At 35.6% G+C, this 26,234-nt stretch overlaps 5 protein-coding genes, 1 non-coding gene and 1 pseudogene across 6 annotated transcripts; 3 read left to right on the top strand and 4 right to left on the bottom strand.

Moving 5' to 3' along the window:
- Positions 1–757: 757 nt before the first annotated feature.
- LOC106401675 (50S ribosomal protein L12-1, chloroplastic-like) lies at positions 758–1,606 on the bottom strand. The gene has a single exon (XM_048744975.1). The coding sequence runs from the start codon at positions 1,471–1,473 to the stop codon at positions 892–894; it is 582 nt and encodes a 193-aa protein (XP_048600932.1). The 5' UTR covers positions 1,474–1,606; the 3' UTR covers positions 758–891.
- Positions 1,607–1,675: 69 nt separating this feature from the next.
- TRNAP-UGG lies at positions 1,676–1,747 on the bottom strand. Its single transcript has one exon. It is a non-coding gene; the product is annotated as a tRNA-Pro (tRNA).
- Positions 1,748–3,843: 2,096 nt separating this feature from the next.
- LOC106424661 (monodehydroascorbate reductase 4, peroxisomal-like) lies at positions 3,844–11,112 on the bottom strand. Its single transcript, XM_022709122.2, has 7 exons — positions 7,014–11,112; positions 6,496–6,547; positions 6,262–6,342; positions 6,051–6,169; positions 5,671–5,890; positions 5,475–5,593; positions 3,844–4,817 (listed from the first exon to the last, which is right to left on the bottom strand). The coding sequence occupies exons 1-7, from the start codon at positions 7,131–7,133 to the stop codon at positions 4,056–4,058; spliced, it is 1,473 nt and encodes a 490-aa protein (XP_022564843.2). The 5' UTR covers positions 7,134–11,112; the 3' UTR covers positions 3,844–4,055.
- A 175-nt stretch (positions 11,113–11,287) lies between these two features.
- Positions 11,288–13,772, top strand: LOC106424668 (transcription factor MYB118-like). The gene is made up of 3 exons (XM_013865426.3): positions 11,288–12,213; positions 12,326–12,452; positions 13,052–13,772. Exons 1-3 carry the CDS (start codon positions 11,468–11,470, stop codon positions 13,637–13,639), a joined length of 1,461 nt encoding a protein of 486 aa, XP_013720880.1. The 5' UTR covers positions 11,288–11,467; the 3' UTR covers positions 13,640–13,772.
- Positions 13,773–13,985: 213 nt separating this feature from the next.
- On the top strand, positions 13,986–16,555 carry LOC106401682. Its single transcript, XM_013842244.3, has 9 exons — positions 13,986–14,161; positions 14,231–14,649; positions 15,139–15,172; positions 15,272–15,478; positions 15,589–15,678; positions 15,793–15,858; positions 15,954–16,045; positions 16,129–16,176; positions 16,331–16,555. The coding sequence occupies exons 2-9, from the start codon at positions 14,339–14,341 to the stop codon at positions 16,422–16,424; spliced, it is 942 nt and encodes a 313-aa protein (XP_013697698.1). The 5' UTR covers positions 13,986–14,161; positions 14,231–14,338; the 3' UTR covers positions 16,425–16,555.
- A 315-nt stretch (positions 16,556–16,870) lies between these two features.
- Positions 16,871–23,468, top strand: LOC106401693 (annotated as a pseudogene).
- A 122-nt stretch (positions 23,469–23,590) lies between these two features.
- LOC106401702 (probable E3 ubiquitin-protein ligase ARI3) lies at positions 23,591–25,214 on the bottom strand. Its single transcript, XM_013842265.3, has one exon. The coding sequence runs from the start codon at positions 25,212–25,214 to the stop codon at positions 23,643–23,645; it is 1,572 nt and encodes a 523-aa protein (XP_013697719.1). The 3' UTR covers positions 23,591–23,642.
- Positions 25,215–26,234: the final 1,020 nt, after the last annotated feature.

The following is a 26,234-nucleotide window of genomic DNA, read 5'->3' as shown; positions in this document are numbered from 1 at the left end:
GAATCCTCGAACCAAACCAAACCAAAATTTCGGTTCGTTTGTTTAGAAGTTCATTTCATTGGGTAAAAAATTTTAAAAAAATTTGGTTCTCGGTTCAGTATTTTGTTTTTTTTTTTTAAATAAAAATATAGCATTCCAAAAACCTGAATCAAACTAATCGAAGTAAAACCAAATTTATCCAAAATTTTAATAAAACCAAACCAAAATCTAACTAAAATATAAAAAAAAATTTGAAAAAATTATAAAAGCCAACCGAACCAAACTTTATTTCGAGTTGATTCAATAAGATCTATGTTAAACCGAACCGAATAACCCAAATTTTATTGCAGACATGAATCTCATCAGACCTTTTGTCGCCTCAAAGCTGTAGTGTCTTCCTTATTCGACTAATAAACAAACATCCTATTTTAACTAACAAGTCATTTTTCTTACCTTGTCCAGCAAGTTTCTTGTTTCTTCTTCCCTCGCCTTCCTTCTTCTCATTTCCGTTTTCAGTTGTATCAAAAGAAGGATATTTGCGATCCAATGTAAAGGCGGAAGTATTACACTACTGACTACTTGTTAAAGTCTTCTTATCCATCAGATTCATTCAAGAAAGTAAACGCACGCACTGTGTTGTCGACAAACATGCAGCTTCTCTTTTGTATCTTCTAATCAAATCCCAATTCTATCTTATCTCTTCATTTCAGCTAGGCATTTCATCAAACACGTTATGCGCATCTAAACGAATCATGCATTTAAAGACTTAATCCACAAAGGTGAAACCAGATTGATTCAAATTACATTACTTTCTCAAAGCTTAACCAACAATTCAAACAAAACAACCTCATAAACTCCGAAAAAAAAAACACATTTTTAAAAATAAAAAAGTTGCGATTGTTAATTAACATCTTAAGCAATGGAAACCTTAGCACCAGCTTCTTCAAGCTGCTTCTTAGCCTCCTCAGCCTCATCCTTCGTCACACCTTCCTTGAACTTCTTCGGCAGCCCTTCGATAAGCTCCTTCGCCTCCTTCAACGCCAAGCTAGTCAACGCCCTCACCGCCTTAATCACCGCGATACGCGAGCTGCTAGGCACCTCGTTAATCACCACATCGAACTCCGTCTGCTCCTCGACGACAGCCGCCGCGCCGCCGCCGTCTCCCGGAGCAGCGACAGCCGCTGCGGCGGGAGCCAAGGAGAGAGGCGAGACGCCGAACTTGTCCTGGAGGTAGTCGACGAGGATGCGGGCTTCCTCGAGGGTGAGGGACGAGATCTCGGATCCGATTTTCTCAATTTTCTCCGGGGCTTCGACGGCGGCGAGGGGGCGGAGGTGGGTCGCGCGGTGGGTGAGGGTCGAGGAGGAGGAGGAAAGACCGAAGCGAGATGGGAATTCGAGTGTGGTGGGTCGGGAGAGGAAGGGGTGGGCGGAGGTGAGAGTGGGAGATGATGAGGAAAGGATTGAGCTTGCGGTGGAGAGAGCCGTCGCTGCCATTTTCGCTCTTTAGCTTTTGTGTGTGTGTGTGTCTCTCTCTGTGAATGTGTTAGCTTTGTTGTTGGATACGAGAGAGAGAGATAGAAGAAGATGAGAGGATAGAAAAACAAAGGATAAGGGGTACTTTGGTCAGTACATAAATGCTTACCTTTGCTATCATGCGCCTATATACACACGTAGAGTGAAGGTAAAATAAAAAGTAGGGGCGTTCCGAGAATCGAACTCGGGACCTCTCGCACCCAAAGCGAGAATCATACCACTAGACCAAACGCCCTCGCTGTAGAAATGCTCATAATAACTTATATATTTTGGTTAGTAATATTAATCACAAGATTGTTATATCAAGTTATTGTGTCTTGAAACTAGCATTAGATAGAGGGGTACTCACAGGGCTGTACCTGAATGCATGCAGACGAAGCATCTGCTTGAGAGCCGATCATTATAAATATTTTTTGGGGATAATTTTCCAAATTCTTAGGTAACTGAGATGGTGCAAGTGATTGTCAGTCGGATCAACTCCAAACATTTAGAGTTCGAATGCATGTTTTCTAATTATTTTCTAAACTCTCAATTAACAAAGCAACGAAGTCTTTTTGTTTCTCCAACATCATATTGGTTTCATTTAGTCTCGATCTTATTTTCTTAGGGATCGTTTTTTATCTTTACAATTTGAATGACTTTCTTTTCTTACACCTAGTTCTATATTTTCATGCCTTTTTCTTCTAAGATTTAAATCTGCTAAATAAAAAAAAAGATTTAAATCTGCTTTTAATAATATACTAGATTTTGACCCGTGCAACCGCACGGGTGTTTGTTTTCACTTTTCTATACATAAATTATTGTTTTAGAACATAAGTGGTATATATTTTTAATGTTAATCATATACTTAAATATTTATATAACTATTTCAAATACAATAATTTTATAATTTACATGTTATAATTAATTAATTGTTTAAACCTTATGTATTTGCCACTTCTTATTATATATTTATCTTATTGTATTTGCATTTAGTTATTAAGCAAATTAATATATTCATGAGAAAATATATTTAAAAAATATTTTGTATTTAATTTATGCTAAATTCTGACACGTATTTCAAAACTGGATTTCTTTTTTACCAATATTTTTATGCTTATTCATTTTAAATAATTTATTATTGTATCTATAAAAGTGTAAGATATGTTAATTTTTATACATGTATTATATAGTTTGTTAATTTTAAGTCGTTCTATCATCATATTATATTTTAAATAAATAGTTTATATTTATGAAAATAAAATTTATAAATTTATCAATTGAATATAAATTTATCATATTTATTTTAGTCTAATAATTATATTTTAACATGATCATGACTATAAAAGTAGATAAAATAGGATATAATTTATTTATTTTTATTTCTAAACGATAACTTAAAATACATTAAGTTATTGTTTAAATATTACACAGATTTATTAGAATTTTTAAAATATAATATATAAATATATATTATATTTAAAATGAAAATATATTATGATTAAAGTAGTTACAAATATTTTATATTATTAACTTTAAAGAAATACTTGTTAATTTTTATACATGTATTATATAGTTTGATAATGTTAACCCATCTTACCAACATATTAGATTTTATTTTTGAACATAAATATTTTATAATTACGAAAGTAAAATATATAAATATATAAATTTAATACAATTTTATTATATTTAGCTCAATATAATAATTTTAATTTAATATAATTGATTATGATTATATAATAACTAAAATATTATAGATTTTTTTATTTTTCATTTTATATAACTGAATATATTAATGTATAATAATATTTTAAACTAATTTTGAAATTAGTGAAAATATTTAAGTATAATTTCAAAAATGAAGATCTTGTAAAAATCTTTTTAAACAGATTTGTTAGAATTTTAAAATAAATATATTTATATTTAAAATGAAAAGATATCAAAAGATACTATGATTAAAATATTTTAAAAATTATATTTATTATTAGTCTGAATTAAAATATAGTATGAATTTCTATGAATAGGTCCATTAGGTCCATTTTTTAAAAAATCACACATGAATCAAGGTTGTGACTTCTGTTTTAATATATAAGATAACGTACAAAATTAGAAATTATTTTGCTTAATTATTATATTAATAAAATTTCACTATGGAGTCACCTCTTTCGATTATTAGTTTATTTTATGTTAATTGATAAGTTTTTTAACTTTAAAAGAAATTCTTGTTGCAGAACTAAAAAATGCCTCCAAAATCGTTAAAGGGTAAAGAAACGGATGCATCAAGACGAAAAAGAGAAAGAGAACAGGATGCATTCATCAAAATGAAAAGGAAAAAGAGAACATGATGCATTCATCAAATTATATTGATGATTGATTATGTCACAAAATGTTAATTAATTATAGAAGTTGTCAATTAAAAATTATGTATTAAACTTTTTAATATTATTCAATGATAATATTTTTTAAAAATTAAAATTTCTAGTTGAAAATTTTAAGGCGCCAAAAAAATGTATCGCTTCTAGTCGAGAAAATCTCAGGCACTGCCCTGCCATTGAATTATTTCACCATCTACGACGTCTCCTACCATACCAAAAAGCAAACGCAGTCACAGATGCAGCAACAACAACTCCAGTCACCGCGTGCCATACATGCAAAGGCTTCTCCACCGTCACAAGACTCACAACTCTTGACGTCTGCCTCACAATCTCAGAGCTTGGAACATCCTTAACTTCAGTAACCACCTGCTGACTCACCACTGTCTGAGTAAACCCGAGTCCTTCTCTTTCCAGTTCTTCCATATCAGTAACAGCTGGTTTCAACTGTGTTGCCTTAGAGATAGTTTCATACTGTTCTTTGGTCCCACCTTCAAGAAAACACCCAACAAGGTGACCCTCTTTAACCCAATATGCTCCAAACACTTTACCTTCATCATACTCCCCAAAGTGCACAACTTCACCAACATGGTCTCCATAGAACTGCCAGGAGAAGGCAAAGAACCTTGAGTAGAAACACGGCAAGTAGTCAAACTCTCCTGTCTTCTCTGGCTCCATGATCGCTGAAACTGCGTGCCGTGCAGATTTCCTAGCGAAGTCCACATGCTCTAGCCTCCTCATTTCGCCATATAGTTTCACTGGGAATGTAGCTACATCGCCTATTGCATACACTGAGCTCTCACTTGACTGCATTTGGCTGTTCACTTTTATCCCTCCTTTCTCTATTATTAGCTGTCCTTCAAACAAGCTTATGTTTGGTCGTATTCCGATTCCAACCACGACCAAATCTGCTGGTAACTGATTCCCATCTTTGAGATTAACTGCCGTGACCTGCTAATCAAAAGCTCATATCAATAAATAAACACAGCCAACTAGGCATGGGTATATTTATCTGGAACCGAAGAATCCAACCAAAATACGGAACCAAATTTCATAAATAACTGCACAGATCCTATATTTTTGGAACAAAAAACCGAATCAGGAACTGAATGAATATTCAGATTTTTGAAATACATATTATATATCTAAAATATCAATTATATAAAGTTTCTAAACAACCAAATATCCTAAAATAATATTTATAAACCAAATAATCCGACCGTTTTCAACCCAAAATATGTAAAATTATCCGAATTACCTAATATTATTATCTGATATTTAACCTTAAAACTGAATTACATAATCCGAAAGTACCCGAAAAATAAGAACCGAATTAGACCCGAATTTTTTAGATATTAACCAGTTCCTAATTTTGTAACACAAATTGAACCAAATAACAAAATAACCGAGCCAGATTTTGTCAATAACCAAATACTAGTTCTTAATTTTTTAGAACCCAAAAACCGGAACCCAAAAACCGAACCGGAAACCGAATGCCAGGCCTACAGCCAACAACGTTGGAGATTTCATACATCATCATTTGATCAAAAGGCTCCGTTGTTCTATCTTATAGTTCCAAGTTGAATCTCAAGTTAAAAGTTATCTAACCTTTTTATCCGAATCAAACTCAAATGATGTCAAAACAGTTCCTTTGATAAACTTCACTCCTTTACCCATGTAGTAGTCTTCATAGAAAGTTGCAATCTTGGGAGTAAAGAGACGCGCCACTGTCATAGAAAAACTGAAAAGGTCAAGCACAACCACACAGACACAAGATTTTCGAGTAATAGTGGAGAGTACTTACTGCAGTGAGCCCCTGCAAGAACCATAGTGACATTGATTTTGTTGATCACTAAAGATGCAGCACACTCCATGCCAATATAGCCACCACCGATAACAACAGCATTCCCATTGGAGCTTGATTGGATCGCAGTGGCAAGCCTGTCTGCGTCGCTCAGATCTCGTAAGTAACATACATTTTCAGCATCCGAGCCTTCCACCCCAAACTCTTCGAGCTTCAGCGCCTGCTTACACAAGTCACACGTGACAAGAAACTTTTAACAATGTTCACAACATCTAACGGACATTGACTACAGTTAAATTTAAATCTTAAATGATCGTAAGTAATAACAGGTTGTAACATAATCAAGGATGATAACTTGATTATTATTGTGCAATCCATACCCTGGCACCTGTTGCAATGATCAAAAAGTTGTAAGTTATAGTCTCCCCGGTGCTTGTTACAAGAGTCAACCTCCTCGCATCAACGGACTTAACACGAGTTCCAAGGACTAATTCAATTCCTGGAAAGAAAGCATTTTACAAATTTGTCAGACCTTGCTCTCATAGTCATAGTACTTTCTCAATAAAAATCAAATGTGACAATGTAAATTACCATGTTCCTTGTACCATTTTGGGGTGAGTATCTCATCATTAGCCCCAACACATGTGTGGAAAGAAGGAAGCCGTGTAGGATCTGTAGATAAGATCGTGGGTTAACTCTTACAGGGGTACTCAATGAGTGAAACTATAACTCAAAATCCTTTTTTTTTTCTTGAGAAGTGTCTATACATCTTAGCTTCCCCTTACTCCAAAAGCAGAAAAACACAAGCTACCAGGTTTATCTTACCTTCTGGTAAGAGAAAACCTTTGCTTAACGCGGGCCTCTCATATGGTGCAACCTAGTGAAAAAAAAAAGCAATAGATCAAAACAAACATAAGATTGCGATTAATACTAATCCACAAACCATAAGCATTGCTGCATAGAAAGTTGTCGAGGACAATTTGAAAATAATAGATACGTTGGCTTATATACTTGGAGCCTAGACCCTAACGATTGCATTGGTGTGCTATGTATTGATACATTGACTTATATACTTAGTTTCTCCATATGATGATTCTTGGAAACTACTCATGAAGTACTGTTCACTTCACCAAATCATTTTATAAAAATACAAACTCTCACCACCATAATATAACGGATTCATTTCAGCGTGACAGAGCATCGATTTCAATATTAAGAATATCATGCACAGATATTCAAAAAAATCTTGAGCAAAGATCTAATCTTATAAGGAAACCCACATAAATTTTCGAAAGTAATTCACATTAATAGAGAGAGACAGATTGATTTTGGGTCTTGCTTACGGGTTCATCGGAGATGATGCAGAGTTCGCCATCGGAGACACCTTTCCTTGTGAATTCGAGAGCTGCGTAACCAGCAGCAACACCTCCTCCCACGATCACATACACGAACGCTCTTCCCATGCCCGCTTACTTTCTCGCGACAATCCTAAAACATGGCCGTGTGTAGTTTCTATAATTTTCCCTAGAAAAAAGAACAAACAGAATGTTTCTGTTATCGGATCAGTTCCACCAGTGGATTATATTAATTCATTTACGATTTTACCCCTCTTTGACTTCCTTCAACAGTGGATGTTAATTTAAAAATCGATTACACTAAATCTGGACCGTCTATTTATGGACAAAGTTCGACTTTGGGACCCAGCATATCCCATTGGTAGAATCATCATATGCATGCAAGTAATAGTTCTATTCTGGTCCCAAAAAAACCTTAACTATTGTCGATAGGTATAAGATGTCATATAACAATGTGCACCAAGAGGGAAAGAGATACGTCAAAATAACAAAATTTTAATGTTTTCTTTTGGTTAGTCTATAAAATTATAATGTAAAAAACGAAATGTACCATGACTATGAGGTCGTTTGGCATCGGAAAGTGTGGCCCAGATGAGGATTATCGAATATGATGTCCCCAGATCTAAATCCAAATCGAACAATATGAATCTTATATCGTCCAGACTTATAGTTGGAGAGTTTAGCTAGGCTCCATAACTCTACCAAGTGTGGCTCATCGTACGCTCATAATTTGATTAATGTTAATTTGATTTTTTATTTGTTTCGATCCAAAAAATTTAGATATATGTAAGTCCGAACATTATACGAGAGTCCAAAGCCTCAAAGATTAAAGGAAACCAAACCAGCAAGAAACATTCTTCCGGGACCAAACATACAACTTCCATGATTAAGGAACAAAATACCTAAACAACTTAAAGATCAGAGTAAACTCACAAACAAACTGTCGAAGATGGAAGGGAACATCAAACTAATTATAAAAAAGGCATATACAAATTAATTAACAGGTTAAATAACTTTATAAAAAATCATAACCAACAAATTTTAGACATTTTTAGACACCACCCTTGTCAAATCATTCTCGATCATTGGATAATGTAAGTAGTATCTCAGTAAATATAATAGTAAGAGCATCATTAACCCTAAAGTGGGGTGCTTAATATTTTTTTTCTTTCTCTGATTTAAAAAAAATAATTAAAAATGAACCAATAGTAGACTGCGACGTGTCAGTGGGATCCGTGAAACAGAGCTAGAACCGGTGCTTAATTAGGCAGAAGAAGCACATGTACTTAATTTTTGTGTGGGTTCCACCCACTATTATATTAGTTTTTTCCTAAGCTCTCCCCTCTAAACACCCCCATTAATGATGCTCTAATATGCGTATAATAATTTTATTATCTAACTAGATTTAAAACAATAAGATGAGCAGTGTGAATCATTTAATGACATGTGGGAAATAGTTTTTTTTTTACTTTTGTTACGGCAATTCAAATAAGAACCATTTCTGACAAAAGTTCATTATTTTTTTTTTCATTATTATTATAATTTTTTTAATTGATAGATACTTTCTCAAATACTACCAATGGATCTGCCTTCTATTATATCACCAATAGTGTGGAAAAGCCACTGAGACTTGTAGGCTTTCCTCGGAAGTGTCGCAAGTACTTTGAACGTACTTATTCTTTGGATGATAATCGAAGGGACAACTTTCAAACTTATGTGATTATTCTGATTGATGACCCTAAGCTTTTCAGTGGCATTAGTAGAGAGAATGGACGTCAAACTTATTTGCTATCTTCGACTCTGATTCTCTGACAGCATAGCATGGTTGCCTCTCGCCGCCTGTTTTTTTTAGAAATTTGGCTTTTCTGTGCTTCATGTCCCAGAAGAAGGATGACTTTTCTTGCTCTGTCTCTACGTTTTTCTGAAGCCACATTCTTTAAAGTGTTACTCGTGTGAAGGAGTCGAGTGCCTTACCTTTGCTTCCATCTGCCAGTACTGCTCTGTGCTTTATTATGCTAGTCTCACCTCTTTGGATTGGAATTTATAGCGAATCATATAGTTCTCTTCTGGAAGTAACAACGTTAGGAGATGACTCATTGGGTGATAACCAGACCGGGGCCTGGTCAACCTGCTTTACATGTCTACCTCTCGGAGTTGCTTTTGGACTGATCTTTGGACTGTTCTCCGGCTATTATACTATAATAATTATTGCTCTTGTTGTAGGTCTCTTGTGACAGATTTTGTGTTAGATCTATTAGGATTAATTGTTGTTGCTAGTAGAATTTGCCTTAGCGAAGCTTTAATCATAGCCTTAGTGTTTTGATTAAACCTTCTTATCTATAAATTTTTCTTTTTTGGATTTTTAAGCCCTCTGCTTAATCAGCTTTCATAGATGTAATAGGTTTTGAGCGTTTAAAATTATTTTTATCTCTTTTGTCATTGTTCTTAATAATGAAACTTCACATATTTATTATTTTTTTAACATTAGTGAGTTTTTTGAAGTTTTTCATCAATTAAAATAAGAGATTCCCTTAACATTTGTGAAAGACTCTTGCAACACCGTCATATTGTTTAGTGACTGATAATGTTTAGTTGTTAAAATATATTTTGAGAAATTCTTAGAATCTTTCGCCAATGATGGTCTAACATATCAATATTTCTCCAGCTTCCGTTTCTACTACGCAGTGATAGTTTATTTCAAAACGGTTCAAACATTTCCAAACCTTCCTACTCACATATAGGGGTTGAACAGACTCTAGAATACGTGATGTTTTTTTTTCTAGTAAGAGATGGAAAGTGACAAACATGCCGTTTCCCGGCCATGTTTAATGCTGGATCTAAGACCTCTTTAGGTACAAGTGGACATCATGCAAAGGCCCACAAATTTCTAACATCAGGTCATGCCACACGCCAAAGGTACTTTCTGGTTTGATTCCTTACTTTTATTCAATTTATTATAGTTAATAAATAGTATTCACCTTTTTATATTTATGTATTTTATAATTTTATAATTGATTACGTCATAAAAGAAGTAAAATTAAAGTAAGATAATGACAAGATAGTTTAACGGGTTTAATACTTTACAACGATTAAGATTTGTATGTTAGAATAATTTGATAGACTGTCTCTTTTGGATTTAAATGTCATTGGTTAAAAGCCTATCATTGTTATTACTATGGTATATAGTCTCAACTATCCAGTTACAAAATTGAAACTTCCTATTCAATATCATCATATCATTTGGCTTCTACTGTAGTGTTCACCTTGTTATCTTTTTTTTTTTTAATTAGAGTAATTTTAGTTTATCTCTTATACATAGTTTATATTGAATAATAAACTTTAAAGTTTCTGAAAGATAATTTTAGCAAATAACATTGGTTTTTTTACTATATATTATTTTATTCTATAAAAAGTTGTTTTACATAAATCTTCAACCGTTTTTGAGTATTATTTATTTCAAAATATTTATACTAATAAATTGGATGCATATTGTTATTTAGTCATTAAATATGTAGTGACATGAATTTGTCTATGGCAAAATTTGAGAAACTTATAATGAGGCAATGTTAAGTATCACATATAAAAACAAAGTTTCAATATTCTTTCTAGTTTATATTTCATTATACAAGTTTTTTTGTTAGATCACAACAAAAATTCAATTTATTTTTCTACAAACATAAATTTTGAGAAATCATATAAATTATAGATTTTATGATCTTTTTACATTAATCAACCAATGAAAATTATATGGTATACTGCAAAAATTAAACAATATTTTAAAATGAAAAAAATCATATAATGGAATGGAGGAAGTAACATTTTGAAATCCTACTATTGGTTGTAAAATATTTTTTCCAAAAAATTAATTATCAACATAATTTTATATTTTGAGTGGTGTATATAATAATTAATGTTCTTTTACCATTTTAAATTTCGTGGTCAATCTTTTGGAGTTGAATTTTGTGGGACCTACTATATTTATTGAAAAAACAGTGGACCTTATTCCATATCTTAAACCGTTAGATTAACATTGCACAACACACACAAAAAATGATCGCACGGCTGAAAAATTATGTTATTTACATGCTCAACACGTGTCCAAACATGCTTGAGAATATTACAGAACATTACAAAGTTTTAAAACTACCTTATAACTACTTCATGATTATTACATGACGACTTGTAATGACTGATTTATCCTTGGACCATCAAATAAATATCTATTAACTCATCACTCTTCACATCATCTCCTATATATAAACTCTTAATATTTTACCATTAGCTTCTACCAGCTTTCTTCTTTCTTAATTTCATCATCAAGCTTGAATTTCAATCTCATTTATCGTTAGTTTCTTCATGTTCTTGACCAACTAATTCTCTTCTTTAAAATCTAGTGCAGTTTTATTTTTCATTTGTGTTTTTTATTTTTTCATAGTCATCTTATGGAGTTTCAATCAGTGATAAAAATGCATTATCCGTATCTTGCATCTGTTATCTTCGATGAAAATTTCACCTTAAAAGATGTTCAACCATCTCTTACTGATGATGCTTCATGTGTCCAAAACATGCATCATAAACCTTTCCATGCTAATCTCGATAGGTCACATGTGCCATCGATCGTGAACCCTGATCTTTGTCCTAAAAATCTGACATTGAAAATCTCAAACACTACTTCCGATCATATTCCAAATCTAAACATTTCTCCTCGTCACTATGATATGCAGCCCCACTCATTTGATACACTCTCAAAAGATATCTTTAATGGTATCACTCCCTCTCCATGTACTGAAGCTTTTGAGGCATATCTTCGTGGCATATCCAACGACCAAGATTTCTTCGACATGGCATGTAACACATCACAACCTGTTGAGCCCAATGATTTACCCAACATTTCACATGTCCCACGCGACAATACTATGTGGGAAAATAATAAAAATCAAGGGATAATCTTTGGGACAGAGTCGATCTTCAATCTAGCCATGGTTGACTGTAATCTATATGGTGCGCCTAAACCAATAGGTATATTGGGCGCAAATGAAGATACCATCATGAATCAACATCACAATAATCAAATAATGATCAGAGCCGATCAGATCAAGAAGAACAAAAGATTTCAGATGAGGAGAGGATCTAAACTGACGAGAAAAGCAAGCATAATAAAAGGTCAATGGACTTCTGATGAAGATAGGTAAATTCACCAGTTTTGGAATTTTCATAAATTCTTGTTTTTATATGGTATGATTATTATTATTATTGAAAATTAAGTATATAAATTTTTTGAGGATTCTACATAAATATAGGCTGTTGATGCAATTAGTGAGGCTTCATGGGACAAAAAGGTGGTCTCAGATCGCTAAGATGCTTCAAGGACGTGTTGGAAAACAATGCAGAGAAAGGTGGCATAACCATCTTCGTCCTGATATCAAGGTTACTTTTTTTTAATTTCTTACTTATTTATTATTTATACATATATCCATATATGAATTATGTAGTATTGCATATGTATATGTGGTTGTCTTTATAATAACAGTTACATAAGAGTGCATATATGTTACATATATCGTTATATGTCTAGTCTTCCATGCATGACACAATTTTCTGTGTTCATTATGCCATTCAAATTGACATTGTATCATAACTCTTATATGCATATATAAGCATCCATGGTTGTATTCATCTTATATGGTCGTTAGTGTTGAACATTCAATTGAATATGTCATTTTGATTATTTTCTCGTTTTTTTTTCAAATACATACATTGACAAACTTCTAAAAGAATTGAACAAACTTTTTTATATTTGTCAACATGTAAATGGTCTTAACTTATGCATGAACTTTAATTTTTTGTTTGTATATACATATATGTCTACAACCTTATTTAACAAATTTTGTTTTGTTGTCCTGGACAATAGTTACAACTGGCAAGCATTCAAACTAAAGTTATTTTCACTTAGATTCTCTCACAACAATGTAACAATTATAAATACATATATATATATATATAAAAGAATATGTTATATATTACAGAAAGATAGTTGGAGTGAAGAAGAAGATATGATATTGATTGAAGCCCACAAAGAGATTGGGAACAGATGGGCTGAGATTGCTCGGAAACTCCCTGGACGCACTGAAAATACAATCAAGAACCATTGGAATGCGACTAAACGCAAACAACACTCGAGGAAGTCTAAGGGGAAAGATGAAGTTTCCCTTGCACTCGGCAGCAACGCTCTTCAAAACTATATTAGATCTGTTACCTATAACGATGATACTCTCATGACCGCAGCTTCTAACTCAAATGGAAACAATGGTCGAAGAAACGTGAGAGGTAAAGGTAAAAATGTAATTGTTGATGCCTTAGACTACAACAAGAAAAACGATGAGAATGAGTGTAAGTACATCGTTGATGGTGTGATGAACTTGGATTTAGAGAAGTCTACCATTTGTGTGTCAAGGTCAACGTCTGCATCTGGTTCTACGTCTGGGTCAGGGAGTGGTGTAACCATGGAGGTTGATGAACCGATGGCAGACAGTTGGATGGTGATGCATGGGTGTGATGAAGTTATGATGAACGAAATTGCTTTGCTGGAGATGATTGCTCGTGGCCATGTTTAACCGTTTTTATCTAAGCTATTTGAACTTGTTTTCTTTATCTATCTATTTGAACTAAATTTGGTATTTTAATGGAAGAAGTGGACATGTAATATATATTTCGGTTTAATGAATGCTTTGTTTGTTCTCTGTTTTATTAAAAATCTTTTTAAACAAAGAAGAGAATCTTTATAGATAGGCAGAAAAATATATGTTTTGACCAAGAAAAAAAATATAAATCTAAGCTATAAATAGAAAAATATATGAATATGTGGGCCCTCGTAGATATTTTTCCGTTTTGAGAAGTTTTATTTATTTATGATTTAAAAAAAACCGAAACGACGGCGTTTTTCACAACAAAGAATCAGTAGGTCCCCCACCTGTCACTCTCTCCATCTGCAGTGCTTCGACTTCTCGTGGCTCACCGCCATCGGATGCCTTCTGCGACTTATACGAATCGCATAGCTTCAAAGTTTCAATTTGACTTCTCCTTCACACAATTCACCAACACTGTAGAGGGAAAAAGACACATCTTCCTTACATCACGTAAGTATTACGCGTATCTGAACTTCTTCGGAATCACATTTTTTTAACTGAAATTGCAATCCTTTACAGGTGAATCGATCAATTGGATCCATTGGGTTTTCGGATCCGGAGATCCGAATACTCAAAGACGGATCATCATCTGTTTAATCTTGATATTCTTGGAAGGGTGAAGGAAGGATGAACCCCGAGATAGCTAGCTTCGATTACTGGTTTAATTGGAGAGTGCTTCTCTGTGCGGTATGGGTGTTGGCTCCGATGGTTGTTGCTCTCTTCGTTATATGGAAGTACGAAGATAGTTCGGTTGTAACTCAGGGTGATAGTGAAGATAATGATGTTCTCTGTATTGATGATGCTTGGAGACCTTGTTTTGAAAATATCCACCCGGGATGGTTGTTGGGTTTCCGGATCCTCGCCTTGTGCTTTCTTCTGGCGACCAACATTGCTAGGCTTGCTCTTCGTGGGTGGCGTATCTACTACTATTACACTCAGTAAGATCTTGTAAATCTTGTCCTTGAGTGTCTGAAAGATGTTTCATTTTAGACTTTGTTTGAGTTCAATGATGCTCTGAGACACTAAGTAGGTTCCTGTCTTGTTAAAGGATTGAAATTTATGAGATGATGTTTGTTTCTACTATAATACACTCAGTAAGATCTTGAAAATCTCTCATTTACTGTCTGAAAAAAATATTCATTTTAGGCTTTGTTTGAGTTCAGTGATGCTGTGAGACGCTAAGTGTCTTGTTAAAGGATTGAAATTTATGAGATGATGTTTGTTTTAACTGCTAACACACTCAGTAAAATCTTGAAAATCTCTCATTTACTGTCTGAAAGATGTTGGATTTTAGGCTTTGTTTGAGTTCAATGATGCTCTGCGACGCTAAGTAGGTTTCTGTCTTGTTAAAGGATTGAGATTTTTATGAGATAGATGTTTGTTTCTGTTTTGATTTGGTATCTTATTGTGCTCTGGTTATGTGACAGGTGGACTTACACGTTGATAGCAATCTACTTTGGGGTATATTTTGATCTCCATGTTATGTTTAAAAAAATCAGATAGTTATGATGAATGTGTGTTTGTTTGGATTTATCTCATTATCACATGTGTGTTCTGTAGATGGGATCAGTGCTTTCAGTTTACGGGTGCTTTCAACACAAGAAGCAACTGAGAACGAGACTAACGGCTGATCAAGTAGGAAACGATGCGGAGAGTGGGTTACGTTTGCCTCTTAATGGGGAGAAAATGGCTTTGCTTGAGAAGAGTAAAGCTTCTGGTTCAAAGACACTACGGTCCTCTGTGCATCTCTTCCAGATTATATTTCAGGTTGACACAGAATCCTTTAGGTGTTTACAGTTTTGTAATAGCATCGTGTTATATTATTACCCGTGCTGATCACTGACGTTGTTTTGGTTTTGGGTTTGTTGGAAAAACAGATGAGTGCTGGAGCAGCTGTGCTTACAGACAGTATTTACTGGACCGTGATCTTCCCGTTTCTGTCTTTACAAGACTATGAGATGGGTTTCGTAAGTTTCCCATCACTTTCTATGCGCTTCATAAGATCTGTACTATGTTGTTATATACTTACATGAAACTCAGTCTCAACTTTTCTACTCCAAAATGTGTTTTTTTTTTTTCAGATGACTGTGAATTTGCATACGAGCAACCTCTTTTTACTGGTCTGTGACACAATTCTTAACCGTCTGGTAATAATAACTATTTTCTTCTTCCCTTCTGTATTTAAGATGTTTTCTTTACATCAAAGTATCAACTAAGTGTTTTGTTTGGGTTTTACTCGCAGAGATTCCCTTTGTTTAGATTCTCTTACTTCATCTTGTGGACAGGATGTTTCGTTATTTTCCAATGGGTTCTCCATCTTTTTGTCTCCGTTGGGTAATAACTCTTCCTTGCCCCTTTTTTTTTTCTGTCATCTTATATTTGATCTGTCTTACCTTTTGATTCCTGGATTGATCTAGGTGGCCATATCCATTTCTCGACCTGTCACTTTCAATGGCTCCAGTGTGGTAAGCCTTCAAAACATTTTACATTCTAGATCAATCAGCATCCGTTGGTTACATAGAGAAGAAGATTAAAAACATTTTTGCTATATCAAAACGCGTCATTCCCTAGAATGATTTTGCCGATAACCATAGTAATTTTAATTCTTTGCAACTGCAGGTATTTGTTGGTAGCACTCCTACATCTTCCTTCTTATGGCCTCTATGCAATATTCGTCAGAATCAAATACAAACTGAAGAGTTTTGCGTCGTAAGAATCAATTCTCATTTCATTTTGGATGTTTCGACAGTGAAAGAAACAGAATGTGAACATAAGTTTATCATATACCTATATGTCTAAAAAAACTCAAAACAGATGAATATAATCACCACAGTTTTTAAATCATCCCCCAATTATATTGTTGATAGATAAAGCTTGTATTTACTGATCCAAATCGGTATCATGAAAGAGACTTTCTATCCACTGATTCAACACAATGGTGAATGGCCAGAGGTTGTCGCCTCATCCAATAGGCCAAGTCTTGTGCTGGCCAAATGCTTCATCAGCTTGCAACTGATGACAAACTAGTCCTCAAAGACTTTTGAGCATTTACCCTCAATCTTAACAGTTCGGTACATGGATAACACATCTTCAACATTTCGCTTTGAGCTAACAAAAGATCTAACGGCCAGTTTCGATATATACCGCAAGATGGAAAACCATACGACTCGATTACAACAAGTACACTCGAACACAAAGCATGTGAGTCATGGAGGAATATAATCTCTGTCTCAGCCATAATTTTTTCGAGGATAGTAACAAAATGTTACCAAAACATATCTTTACAACCTACCCCTTTATGATAACTTATTTACAAAATAAGCCCAACCTTTGTGAATAAATATCAGATTATCCCTATAAGTTTTTAATTTTTTCTAATACGCCCCAAAGCTTCTAACGGGAACCCGATAACTGCGCGACGTCGTATATGAAGCTTGCCTTAGAGTACAAGGGTCAAAAAGTAACTTTGACTCCACTGAATTTGAATTCGCTCTCTCTCTCTCTCTCTAGCTTTCTTCATTGCTCTTCAAGTCTACTCTCGCACAGGTTAGATTCGATCGATTCTCTCTGCGTTTCTCGATTGTTTTTGCTCGATTCGTGATCGGTTTCAGTAGAGCCATTGCGAGCTCCGACTAGCCACTATCTCTGAGATTTCGCTAATCTGTTTCTAAGTTTGAGTCCCGGCGAGCGATTAGAGCTCAAATCAATTTTCGATTAGGATCTGAGCAGATTTTCGATTTGAACTTGTGGATGGTGATAGACTAGTAATGTTAGTGTTTACGAACTAATCGATCTATCTAAGATATGATGATTACTTGACGATTCTGAACATCACGCTGTTGAGTAAATCTGCAGATCGCCATGGATACTCACACGCTTAAATCCGTCTCCGATTTGCCTCCAAATTTTCGCTCAGCTTTTACTTTCAGGTGATTAGATTCAAGGAATGTTCACGATGATGATGATTTGATTATCCAAACACCGTTTTTGAATCCTTGTGGTGATGGTTTGTGTTCAGATACTTCAACTCGCTGCAGAGCGAGTGTTTTCCGCTTTGCTTTCACTCCGATATCAACATGGTTATCTCAGCCCCCACGGGAAGTGGCAAAACCGTGCTTTTCGAGCTGTGCATCTTGAGGCTACTCTCCAAGTCTATCTCTAGCGATGGAAGGTTTCTCCATGCTAAAGGAGCTCTTAAAACAGTAAGCTTGAGATTGTTCTGAATGTTTAATTGCCTTTGTTTTTAACACTAATAAATTGGAGTGATGCTATGTTTGGTGTCGAGGTTTACATATCTCCGTCCAAGGCTTTGGTACAGGAGAAGCTCCGTGATTGGAATCAGAAGTTTAATTCATGGGGAATCAGTTGTTTGGAGCTGACTGGTGATAACGAAACCTACAGTTCGAAGAATATACAAGACGCAGATATTATCTTGACCACACCTGAGGTCAGATATGAACTTCTCTTTCTTGTCTGTATTTATTGTCTGGAACTTACTGTTTCTGATTACTTCCATTGACATAAAGTACACAAAGTACCTGCTTGTATCTTCTCCTAGTGTTTTGATATAGTTTACGTTTTTTTCCCCCTGCAGAAATTTGATGCAGTGAGTCGTTACCGCGTTAGCAGTGGAGGCTTAGGTTTTTTCAGTGATATAGCACTTGTGCTCATTGATGAAGTTCACCTGCTGAATGATCCACGGGGAGCTGCTCTGGAGGCAATAGTCAGTAGAATAAAGATTCTTTCTAGCAATCATGAACTAAGATTAAGTACTTTAGCCTCCGTGCGTCTTCTGGCTGTCTCAGCTACAATTCCAAACATTGAGGATCTAGGTAAGATGTAGCTCACAGTTCTGTAGATTGTATGATTATTTTTCTTTTGCTTTGTTAACTTTCTTCAAGAAGCTAAAGTGGTGAATACTTATCCAAATTACTGCAGCGGAATGGCTCAAGGTTCCTACTGCAGGAATTAAGAGGTAATCTATGGATTGGTTTTCAGAGAAATATGGCCTTTTGTCGTAAAATGTTTTAATTTCTTCAGTGTTTCCCTTCCCATGTTGTATAGGTTTGGCGAAGAAATGAGACCTGTTAAGTTGACAACTAAAGTTTTTGGTACTTGCCGCACTCAAAACTTACTATCTTGCCTTTCTTTTTTGGTTTAATGTTAAGATGCTCGTGTTGATGAATTTGGTTTTCTGTCTATGACTTTTCATGTTTTCATGAATTTAAGAAAATGGTTTTGTGCAGGATATGCTGCTGCCAAGAACGATTTCCTCTTTGAAAAGGTATACAGTTTCTCAATCTTTATTTTCGTTAGTCTTTTCCCCTCTTGTCTCTTCAGTGAATACAGAAACTAAGTCAAGTCTTGTTTCCTTTCTTTCGTTTTCTCATACCCAGCGCCTCCAAAACTATATATATGGTAAGATGCTATTTTCATGATATTCGTAGCTATTGCTTAGGTTGTAACTCACGAGACTCTCTTGAGGAAATCTGTGAATTTGCAGACATGTTAATGCAATACTCAAAAGGAAAATCTGCCTTAGTTTTCTGCTCGACAAGAAAGGGCGCTCAGGAGGCTGCACAAAAGCTTGCGCAGACTGCAATGACCTATGGATACTCAAATCCATTTGTTAAAAGCAGAGAACAGCTGGAACGATTAAGGGAGGCTTCGCCAATGTGCAGTGACAAACAAATGCAGTCTTACATTCTCCAAGGCGGTATGGACTGTTTCAACTTTTTAAGCTTTGTTGATCATACATATTGTTCAATTCTGCAAGCTGATTAGCACCGGAATACCTCAATTAGTTGGTTATCACAACGGTGGTCTTTGCCAAAAAGACCGCAGCCTGGTAGAAGGGCTCTTCCTTAGTGGAGATATCCAAGTTCTTTGCACGACCAACACTCTTGCTCATGGAATCAACCTGCCTGCACATACAGTCGTCATCAAATCAACTCAACATTTGTACGTCTTTGCGTAGATAGTTCCTTAAAAATTTATCCTGGATTTAAACTAGTTTCCACTGACATTGTTTTCCTCTCAGCAATAAGGAAAAAGGTCACTACATGGAATATGATCGTTCCACACTACTACAGGTACTGGAATGTGCTCTAAAGTAGATTGCTAGCTAGAGAAGTAATCTCTCTTTTTTAGATGTGTGGCAGGGCTGGTCGGCCTCCATTTGATGACACGGGACTGGTTATTATTATGACTAGAAGAGAGACGGTTAAACACTGCAACTTTTCTCTGTGCCTGAATCTCTAATTTTAGTTTTATCTCATGTCTTATGGCTGTGATTTATTAATTGATTGAAGGTCCATCTATATGAGAATCTCTTGAATGGATGCGAGGTTGTTGAATCACAGTACGTATTGGCCAATAAACTTCTGTTTTTGGAACCCTTTTCTTTTTTAAACATTCTTCAGAATCTATTTTTTTACTTCAAGAAATGCCTCCTCTTCATTTTTTTTTCAGATTGCTGCCATGCTTAATAGAGCACCTAACCGCAGAAATAGTTCAACTTACTGTCACTGACGTTACACGGGCAATTGAGTGGATGAAGTGCTCATACTTGTATGTCAGAATGAAAAAGGCACGTTCACATGCTATCTCAGTAAATTGTCCAGTAACTTTTTTACGATCATATACGGTATAATTAACTTCGAAGTTCGTTTGGACAGAATCCAGAGAACTATGCTATTAAGAAAGGAATTCCTAAAGATCGAGTAGAGAAGCATTTGCAAGGTGCCCTAAGTGACTTTGCTATATTACTCATTTTTTTTCTTTTTAAGTACTCATTAGTCCTATGTCCTATTAGAGCTTTGCCTTCAGAAGATCAATGAGTTGTCAAGCTATCAGATGATATGGACTGACACAGACGGTTTTGTTTTGAAACCAGAAGGTATTGAAATTTATGATTGCATATTTCCAATTGCAAAAGTTAAACGTCTCATTGTTTTGTGTAGAGCCTGGAAGGCTGATGACAAAGTACTATCTAAAGTTTGACACAATGAAGTATATTATTAATGCGCCAACGGGCTATAGCTTGGACGAGGCTCTTCATATTGTATGCCGTGCTGAAGAGATATCTTGTATGTCAAATCTGCTTTGGTACATACCTCTTTTTAAGTGATGAATACACTAACTTTGTTTATCTGTAAAATGAAGGGATACAGCTCAGACGTAATGAGAAGAAGACCTTGAATGATGTGAACGCAGATAAAGAAGGGCGGCTCAGATTCCATATCAACGATAATAAAGGAAAGCGGAAAAAACGCATCCAAACCAGAGAAGAGAAACTATTTGTGCTTGCAAATGATTGGTTGACTGGGGATCCTTCAGTCCATGATTTATCCATGACTCAGGTACACTAAGATTGTATTCATGGCTCCACCTAATGACTTTATCACCACCCTTACTTGTTATCTCTGCATCTGAAAGCTGGATCTTTTTGTCTCAGGACGCTAACTCCTTATGCTCGAATGGATCCAGAATAGCTAGATGCATGAAAGAGTACTTTATATATAAAAAGAATTATAAAGGAACGATTAGCTCAACTCTTCTTGCCAAATCACTCTTTCAAAAGCTCTGGGACGACAGTCCATATTTGCTGAAACAATTGCCTGGCATTGGAATGGTTACAGCAAAGGTTCAGTTTCTGTCTGCTCTATATAATCTCGTTCATTGCACGCACCTTACCTTTTTCAGATCCTTCAGTGTTTGTAACTTTTGTCTGTATACATTCTTTTGCTAGGCACTTCATTCGATGGGGGTCAGGTCATTTGAAGCTCTTGCTGAGGCTGATCCAAGAAGGATAGAGATTGTTACCGGTCGAAAATATCCTTTTGGAAATCATATCAAGGAATCTCTATCTTCCCTACCTCCAAAAGTAGAAATCAAGGTCGAGGAAGTTGAGAGTCAGAAGCAAGGGGTATCTAAACTAGCAGTCACATTGACTCGACTATCACAACCTCTCGTATCCACAAAACGCCATTATGCTGATATGGTTGGTTGCTTTAACTTTCTGCAGTATAATTCTAACTCTACTGGGAAAAAACCGTAACCGTATCTCTTCTTCTCTGCACAGTCTTGTGATTTTCTCCTGAATAAAAGATAACTAGTAAATGAGCTACTAATCTGTATCCTTTCCTGGTAGATTGTTGGTTCAGAGGAAGAAAACCATATCCACTTTCATGAGAAAATAAGGTAATGAGCACTTGATCAAGTATAATCTATCACGTCTCTTTTTACACATGCATGTAACTTGCAGCTAATCAATTTTTTTTATGGCAACAGAATGGATGACTTCTCCAGGTATATGCTTACCTGGCCCCTTACTCTTTCATCATTAACCCAATGCAACTCTCTCATCTATCATTTTATTGAATTTTTTTTTTCCTTATGTCTAGTCCCTATAGCGTCACCATACTCGTTGAAAGGCCCCAACAGGCTAAGGTGACTGTGAAGGCTGATCTCATCTTTGAGGAATACAGTTAAGTCTTTCAAATAACACAATTGGTTTTGTAGCAAAACTTGATTATCAAGTAGTCAGTGATGCACTATAACATAAACTAATCAAGTGTGTGTATTTCCTGGATTTTGATTTGTAGTTGGAATTGATCTCCATGAAACACTTCTACTGAAGAAGGCAAACAACAACACAGTAAATTACAAAAGTGAAAACAGGCTGCCACACTATTATCCTCCCATGGTGGATGTCTGCGTAGTGGATGATAACAGCCCAGTAAAATCTGGACCTCCAAACCGAAAGAATCAAAAAGATGAGATGTGAGTCCATTATCTTTTGCTTTCTTGCTCAGAAAGTGTCTTATTATCGATTTCTTCTACAGGCCTAGTTTCAAGCTCATAGATGAAGATTCAGAAGAAGGTTAGATGCTCAATACAACTTTAAATCCATTGCAAGTTATTTTGTGTGCTTTGTTCCATTGACCACTTAGCAACCCAATCTTCTTTGCAGAGAAAGAGCCTTATTTGACGATGGAAGAAGACGACTGCGTCATTCTCAATGAACATACAGTGTTCGACCACATACGTCAAAAAGCAAAGTGTTTCCCATCATTGATCACTTTGAATCCAACCTCTTCGGCACGTCTGAAAAGGAAGAGCTTAATGAAGAATTCTCCTGAACTCGATCCGCTATTTCAGTATGATTCTGTGTTTCGCTCAACCACAACTACTAAAGACATCAAACAAACCGCACAGAAAATTACAACCCCGGTTTATGCAAGCAATGGTGAGTAAATCTTTCATTCGTTCCAAAGTTTATATTCTGTTTATACACTTTTTCTTAAACTCTACATTTTACTGATAAAGGGAAAACAGAGAGACCATTCTCAGATGAAACAGTATTCAACTACATAAGGAAAAGGTCCAAGAACTCTCCCATACTCGCCACATCAACAGTTGAGGATCATATAGCCATCTCTTCTCAAGAACGAACAAACACAAAGACAAGTCCCTATACATCATACAGGTTATTGCCTAGTCCCTCTGCTAAAATACCAAGCATCAAATCTGATGCACCTGCAGAAATGCTGTCGTTTGATATCTCAATGGCAAATAGTAGCAACACCAACTTAGAGGAGAAGAAGAAAGGATCCTGCTCCCAACTTGCAGGTAACTCCAATGGTTCTGATCATTTTCTTGGATTTAAAAGCATCTTCTCTTTTCTGTGACTTTCTCATTTGCATGTCAATACAAAACTGAGTGTTATTGAGTATCTATAGTCTCTTCATGCTGATATGATACTAATAGTAAGTGATAAAACTGCATTACATTAAAAAGAAACTGAAGAATAACCAAGATAAAAAAAGAGTTTTATAGTGCACTGCATCAATTGTTTACGAAGTAAAATTAAATAATAACTTTTGAATGCTACAAAGAGCACCTAGTGTCTTCTAAGTTCTCTGATACGTCAGCACAAAAACTCAACTGCTTTCTCTATCCCCTCTGATCTGTAAGGTGAAATGCTATGGTTGATTCCATCTTGAGCTGTACCCAATAAGTCATTCTCAATGCACTCATACATTAATTTGCAGACTTTATCAACCACAAGACCAATATCTCTGGTCTCACCCCTCATCTTCTTTAACTCATCAGAGCTATACTCATCAAAAGACACGTTTAGAATCTTTGATAGTGTTTCAATATTACCTGTGAGTTGCTGCTGCTGGTTTTCAAACAGATTCTTCTTTATCTCTCTGTCTTCATCGCTCATCTTATCTTTAAACAGCTCTTCTCCAAACATGTAGAAGGCGAAAGGATACGACTTTGAAAGTATTTTTCGTGATCTGAATAATAGGTCGGCTCCGTTTACTGCCCAGTCCATGGTTTTAAATGTTGAATCTTTAGTCTTTGATGTCACCAAGGCTGCCTTCTCACGGACAATCTTTCTAAGTTCGTCCTCTTGCTTCGAAGAATCGGTGTGTGATTTGTATTGGTGAAGATAATGTGCGTACCTATCTGAATCCCTGTTGGCTCTCTCCGTTTGCCTCACTTTGTCTTCTTTGTACCTACCACAATCATGACCCGAGATGCTCGTCCAGGTATGGTCTCTTCCAGTAGCTCCACCACACAGCCAACAAAAATACTGTCCGCAAATACAAGTCACGAGATTACATCCAACAGTCTTGTGAACAGGTTTGCTGCATTTGGGACACATCCTCGTGTGAATGGTTAACCAAGTAACTGACTCAGACTCATCTTCACACTTCTTGGTCCATAGCTTCCACATCAAGCAAGAGCAAGGAGAGTGGGACTCACCAAGACAGGTGAAACAGAACTGATGACCACACGAACATTCAACCTCGCCTCCATCATCATCCACTTTTCTTATCGCGTTCCCGCAGTGCGGTGTGCTTGGACACCACTTGACGAGTTTGTTATCGTCCACGTATGACTCAACGAGGAAACGATCAAACTTCTCAGCTAACTCGGGACAAACTAGCGTCCTAACAGCATCTGCATCGCAAATCGCGTTGCACTTATGAGCCATGCATGCGATCCTTTTGCTCTGACCTTCGTTGATCTTGATAGTAAAATGCTCTTTCCAACAATCATTGCAAAAGGAATGACCACACTCCATTCCCGTCATCGCATGACTTGGTAAATCATCTTCCATGCAGATGTCACAAGCCATCTTCTTCCTCGATTTACTCAAAGAAGGATGATCAAAGACGCTAAGACCAGCACTTTTGAACAAGCTTTCTTTGCCTCTCTCGATATAGACAGCGAACAAGTTGTCCACGTTCCACTGGTAATGAATAAGAAGTGTCCTAGCTTGGCTCTCCTTGACCGATAAGGACTCCATAACCCTAACCAAAACTTCCTTCTGTGCCGCTACAAGAGATTCCATCGTGATGATTTGGCACGTTGAGTTTTTGGAGGACACGCGTTGCAACTCTGGCTCCTCGTAATAATCCTCCTGATATTGATCGAAGGAATCATAGTCCTCCTCCTCCTCGTAGCTCATATAATCGTCGTCCATCGATCAAAACTATTACAACGATCAAGTTATCGAGAAATAGGAGGCGATCAAGAGGGAAAAATATCAAGCAAGGGAGAGAATGTAAACGAAGAACTCGATCGCGCAAATCCTTATAGGGTAAGGGTAAGTATTGTAACCTTTATGTACTGTATAAAGTAAATCTACTTTTCCTTTTTACTTATTTATGTAAGACTTTCTATAATGTATTTAGAAGGGAATATTTTAGGGGATGTTAACAACCTAAAAAAAGGTTTAGTTGAGATTCTAGTTTATCGATTTATGAATTCTTAAAATATTGATAAAGTCTATTATTCAAATCTTTGTTATTCAAGAAGTGTATATGTGACTGATTCTTTAATTCTAGGTAATTCCAATGTTGGGTATTGAGAAAGTAAATTTTTATTCTTTTATGAGATTTTCAAAAATCTATTTAGTAAAAAAAAAAGTTAAGGAACCAAATGAATATTTTAAAGAAATATATTTTGCAACTTCAATACAAATTATACTACTAGTGTTGGAATCTAGGATCATGTTACTCCCTCGAACTCACTCCTCGGCTGCTTTGGAAGCGATTTTAACAGAAAGATGATCGCATAAAACATGGTCTAATTGGACGAGGGGATTAATGTTGTGCGGATCAAAGATAACGATGTCTTTTAGGAGGATAGGAGTGATTAGGAATGGATGAACTATGTTTGATCTTATAATGTCCACGGATTCGTCACGCTGGTGTACAAGAAGCACACTTCTGTATCACGCTTTAGTCTTATCTCTAAAGTGTTGGATGAAAACTTCATGATGCGGTCTCCTTTCCAACATTGTTGTTTTCTAAAATTAGCACAAGTGAATGAAAGAGTTTATTAAATACTGTTGACTTAGTCGGCCAAGATTTTTCTTTATTCTTTCTATTTTTTCTATTTTGGATGACAAAGAATGAATAAAAGCAAAGTTTAGGCAAAAAAAAATGAATAAAAAGAAAATCTTATATATTTGATTCTTTTAATTTGGACTCAAAACCCT

This window comes from Brassica napus, chromosome A2, assembly GCF_020379485.1.
Source record: "Brassica napus cultivar Da-Ae chromosome A2, Da-Ae, whole genome shotgun sequence".
In the NCBI taxonomy this organism is placed as follows: domain Eukaryota; kingdom Viridiplantae; phylum Streptophyta; class Magnoliopsida; order Brassicales; family Brassicaceae; genus Brassica; species Brassica napus.
This window is presented reverse-complemented; position numbering and strand designations above follow the sequence as displayed.

Excerpts from the sequence above, each read along its gene's own strand:
- LOC106401675 (XM_048744975.1), bottom strand. The coding sequence starts at position 1,473 with ATGGCAGCGACGGCTCTCTCCACCGCAAGCTCAATCCTTTCCTCATCA.
- LOC106424661 (XM_022709122.2), bottom strand. The coding sequence starts at position 7,133 with ATGGGAAGAGCGTTCGTGTATGTGATCGTGGGAGGAGGTGTTGCTGCT. Across the intron at positions 6,548-7,013 it reads GCATCATCTCCGATGAACCC|GTTGCACCATATGAGAGGCC; the intron begins GTAAGCAAGACC and ends TTTTTTCACTAG. Across the intron at positions 6,343-6,495 it reads AGGTTTTCTCTTACCAGAAG|ATCCTACACGGCTTCCTTCT; the intron begins GTAAGATAAACC and ends TCTTATCTACAG.
- LOC106424668 (XM_013865426.3), top strand. The coding sequence starts at position 11,468 with ATGGAGTTTCAATCAGTGATAAAAATGCATTATCCGTATCTTGCATCT. Across the intron at positions 12,214-12,325 it reads TGGACTTCTGATGAAGATAG|GCTGTTGATGCAATTAGTGA; the intron begins GTAAATTCACCA and ends ACATAAATATAG. Across the intron at positions 12,453-13,051 it reads ATCTTCGTCCTGATATCAAG|AAAGATAGTTGGAGTGAAGA; the intron begins GTTACTTTTTTT and ends TATATATTACAG.
- LOC106401682 (XM_013842244.3), top strand. The coding sequence starts at position 14,339 with ATGAACCCCGAGATAGCTAGCTTCGATTACTGGTTTAATTGGAGAGTG. Across the intron at positions 15,173-15,271 it reads TGATAGCAATCTACTTTGGG|ATGGGATCAGTGCTTTCAGT; the intron begins GTATATTTTGAT and ends TGTGTTCTGTAG. Across the intron at positions 15,859-15,953 it reads ACACAATTCTTAACCGTCTG|AGATTCCCTTTGTTTAGATT; the intron begins GTAATAATAACT and ends TTTTACTCGCAG.
- LOC106401702 (XM_013842265.3), bottom strand. The coding sequence starts at position 25,214 with ATGGACGACGATTATATGAGCTACGAGGAGGAGGAGGACTATGATTCC.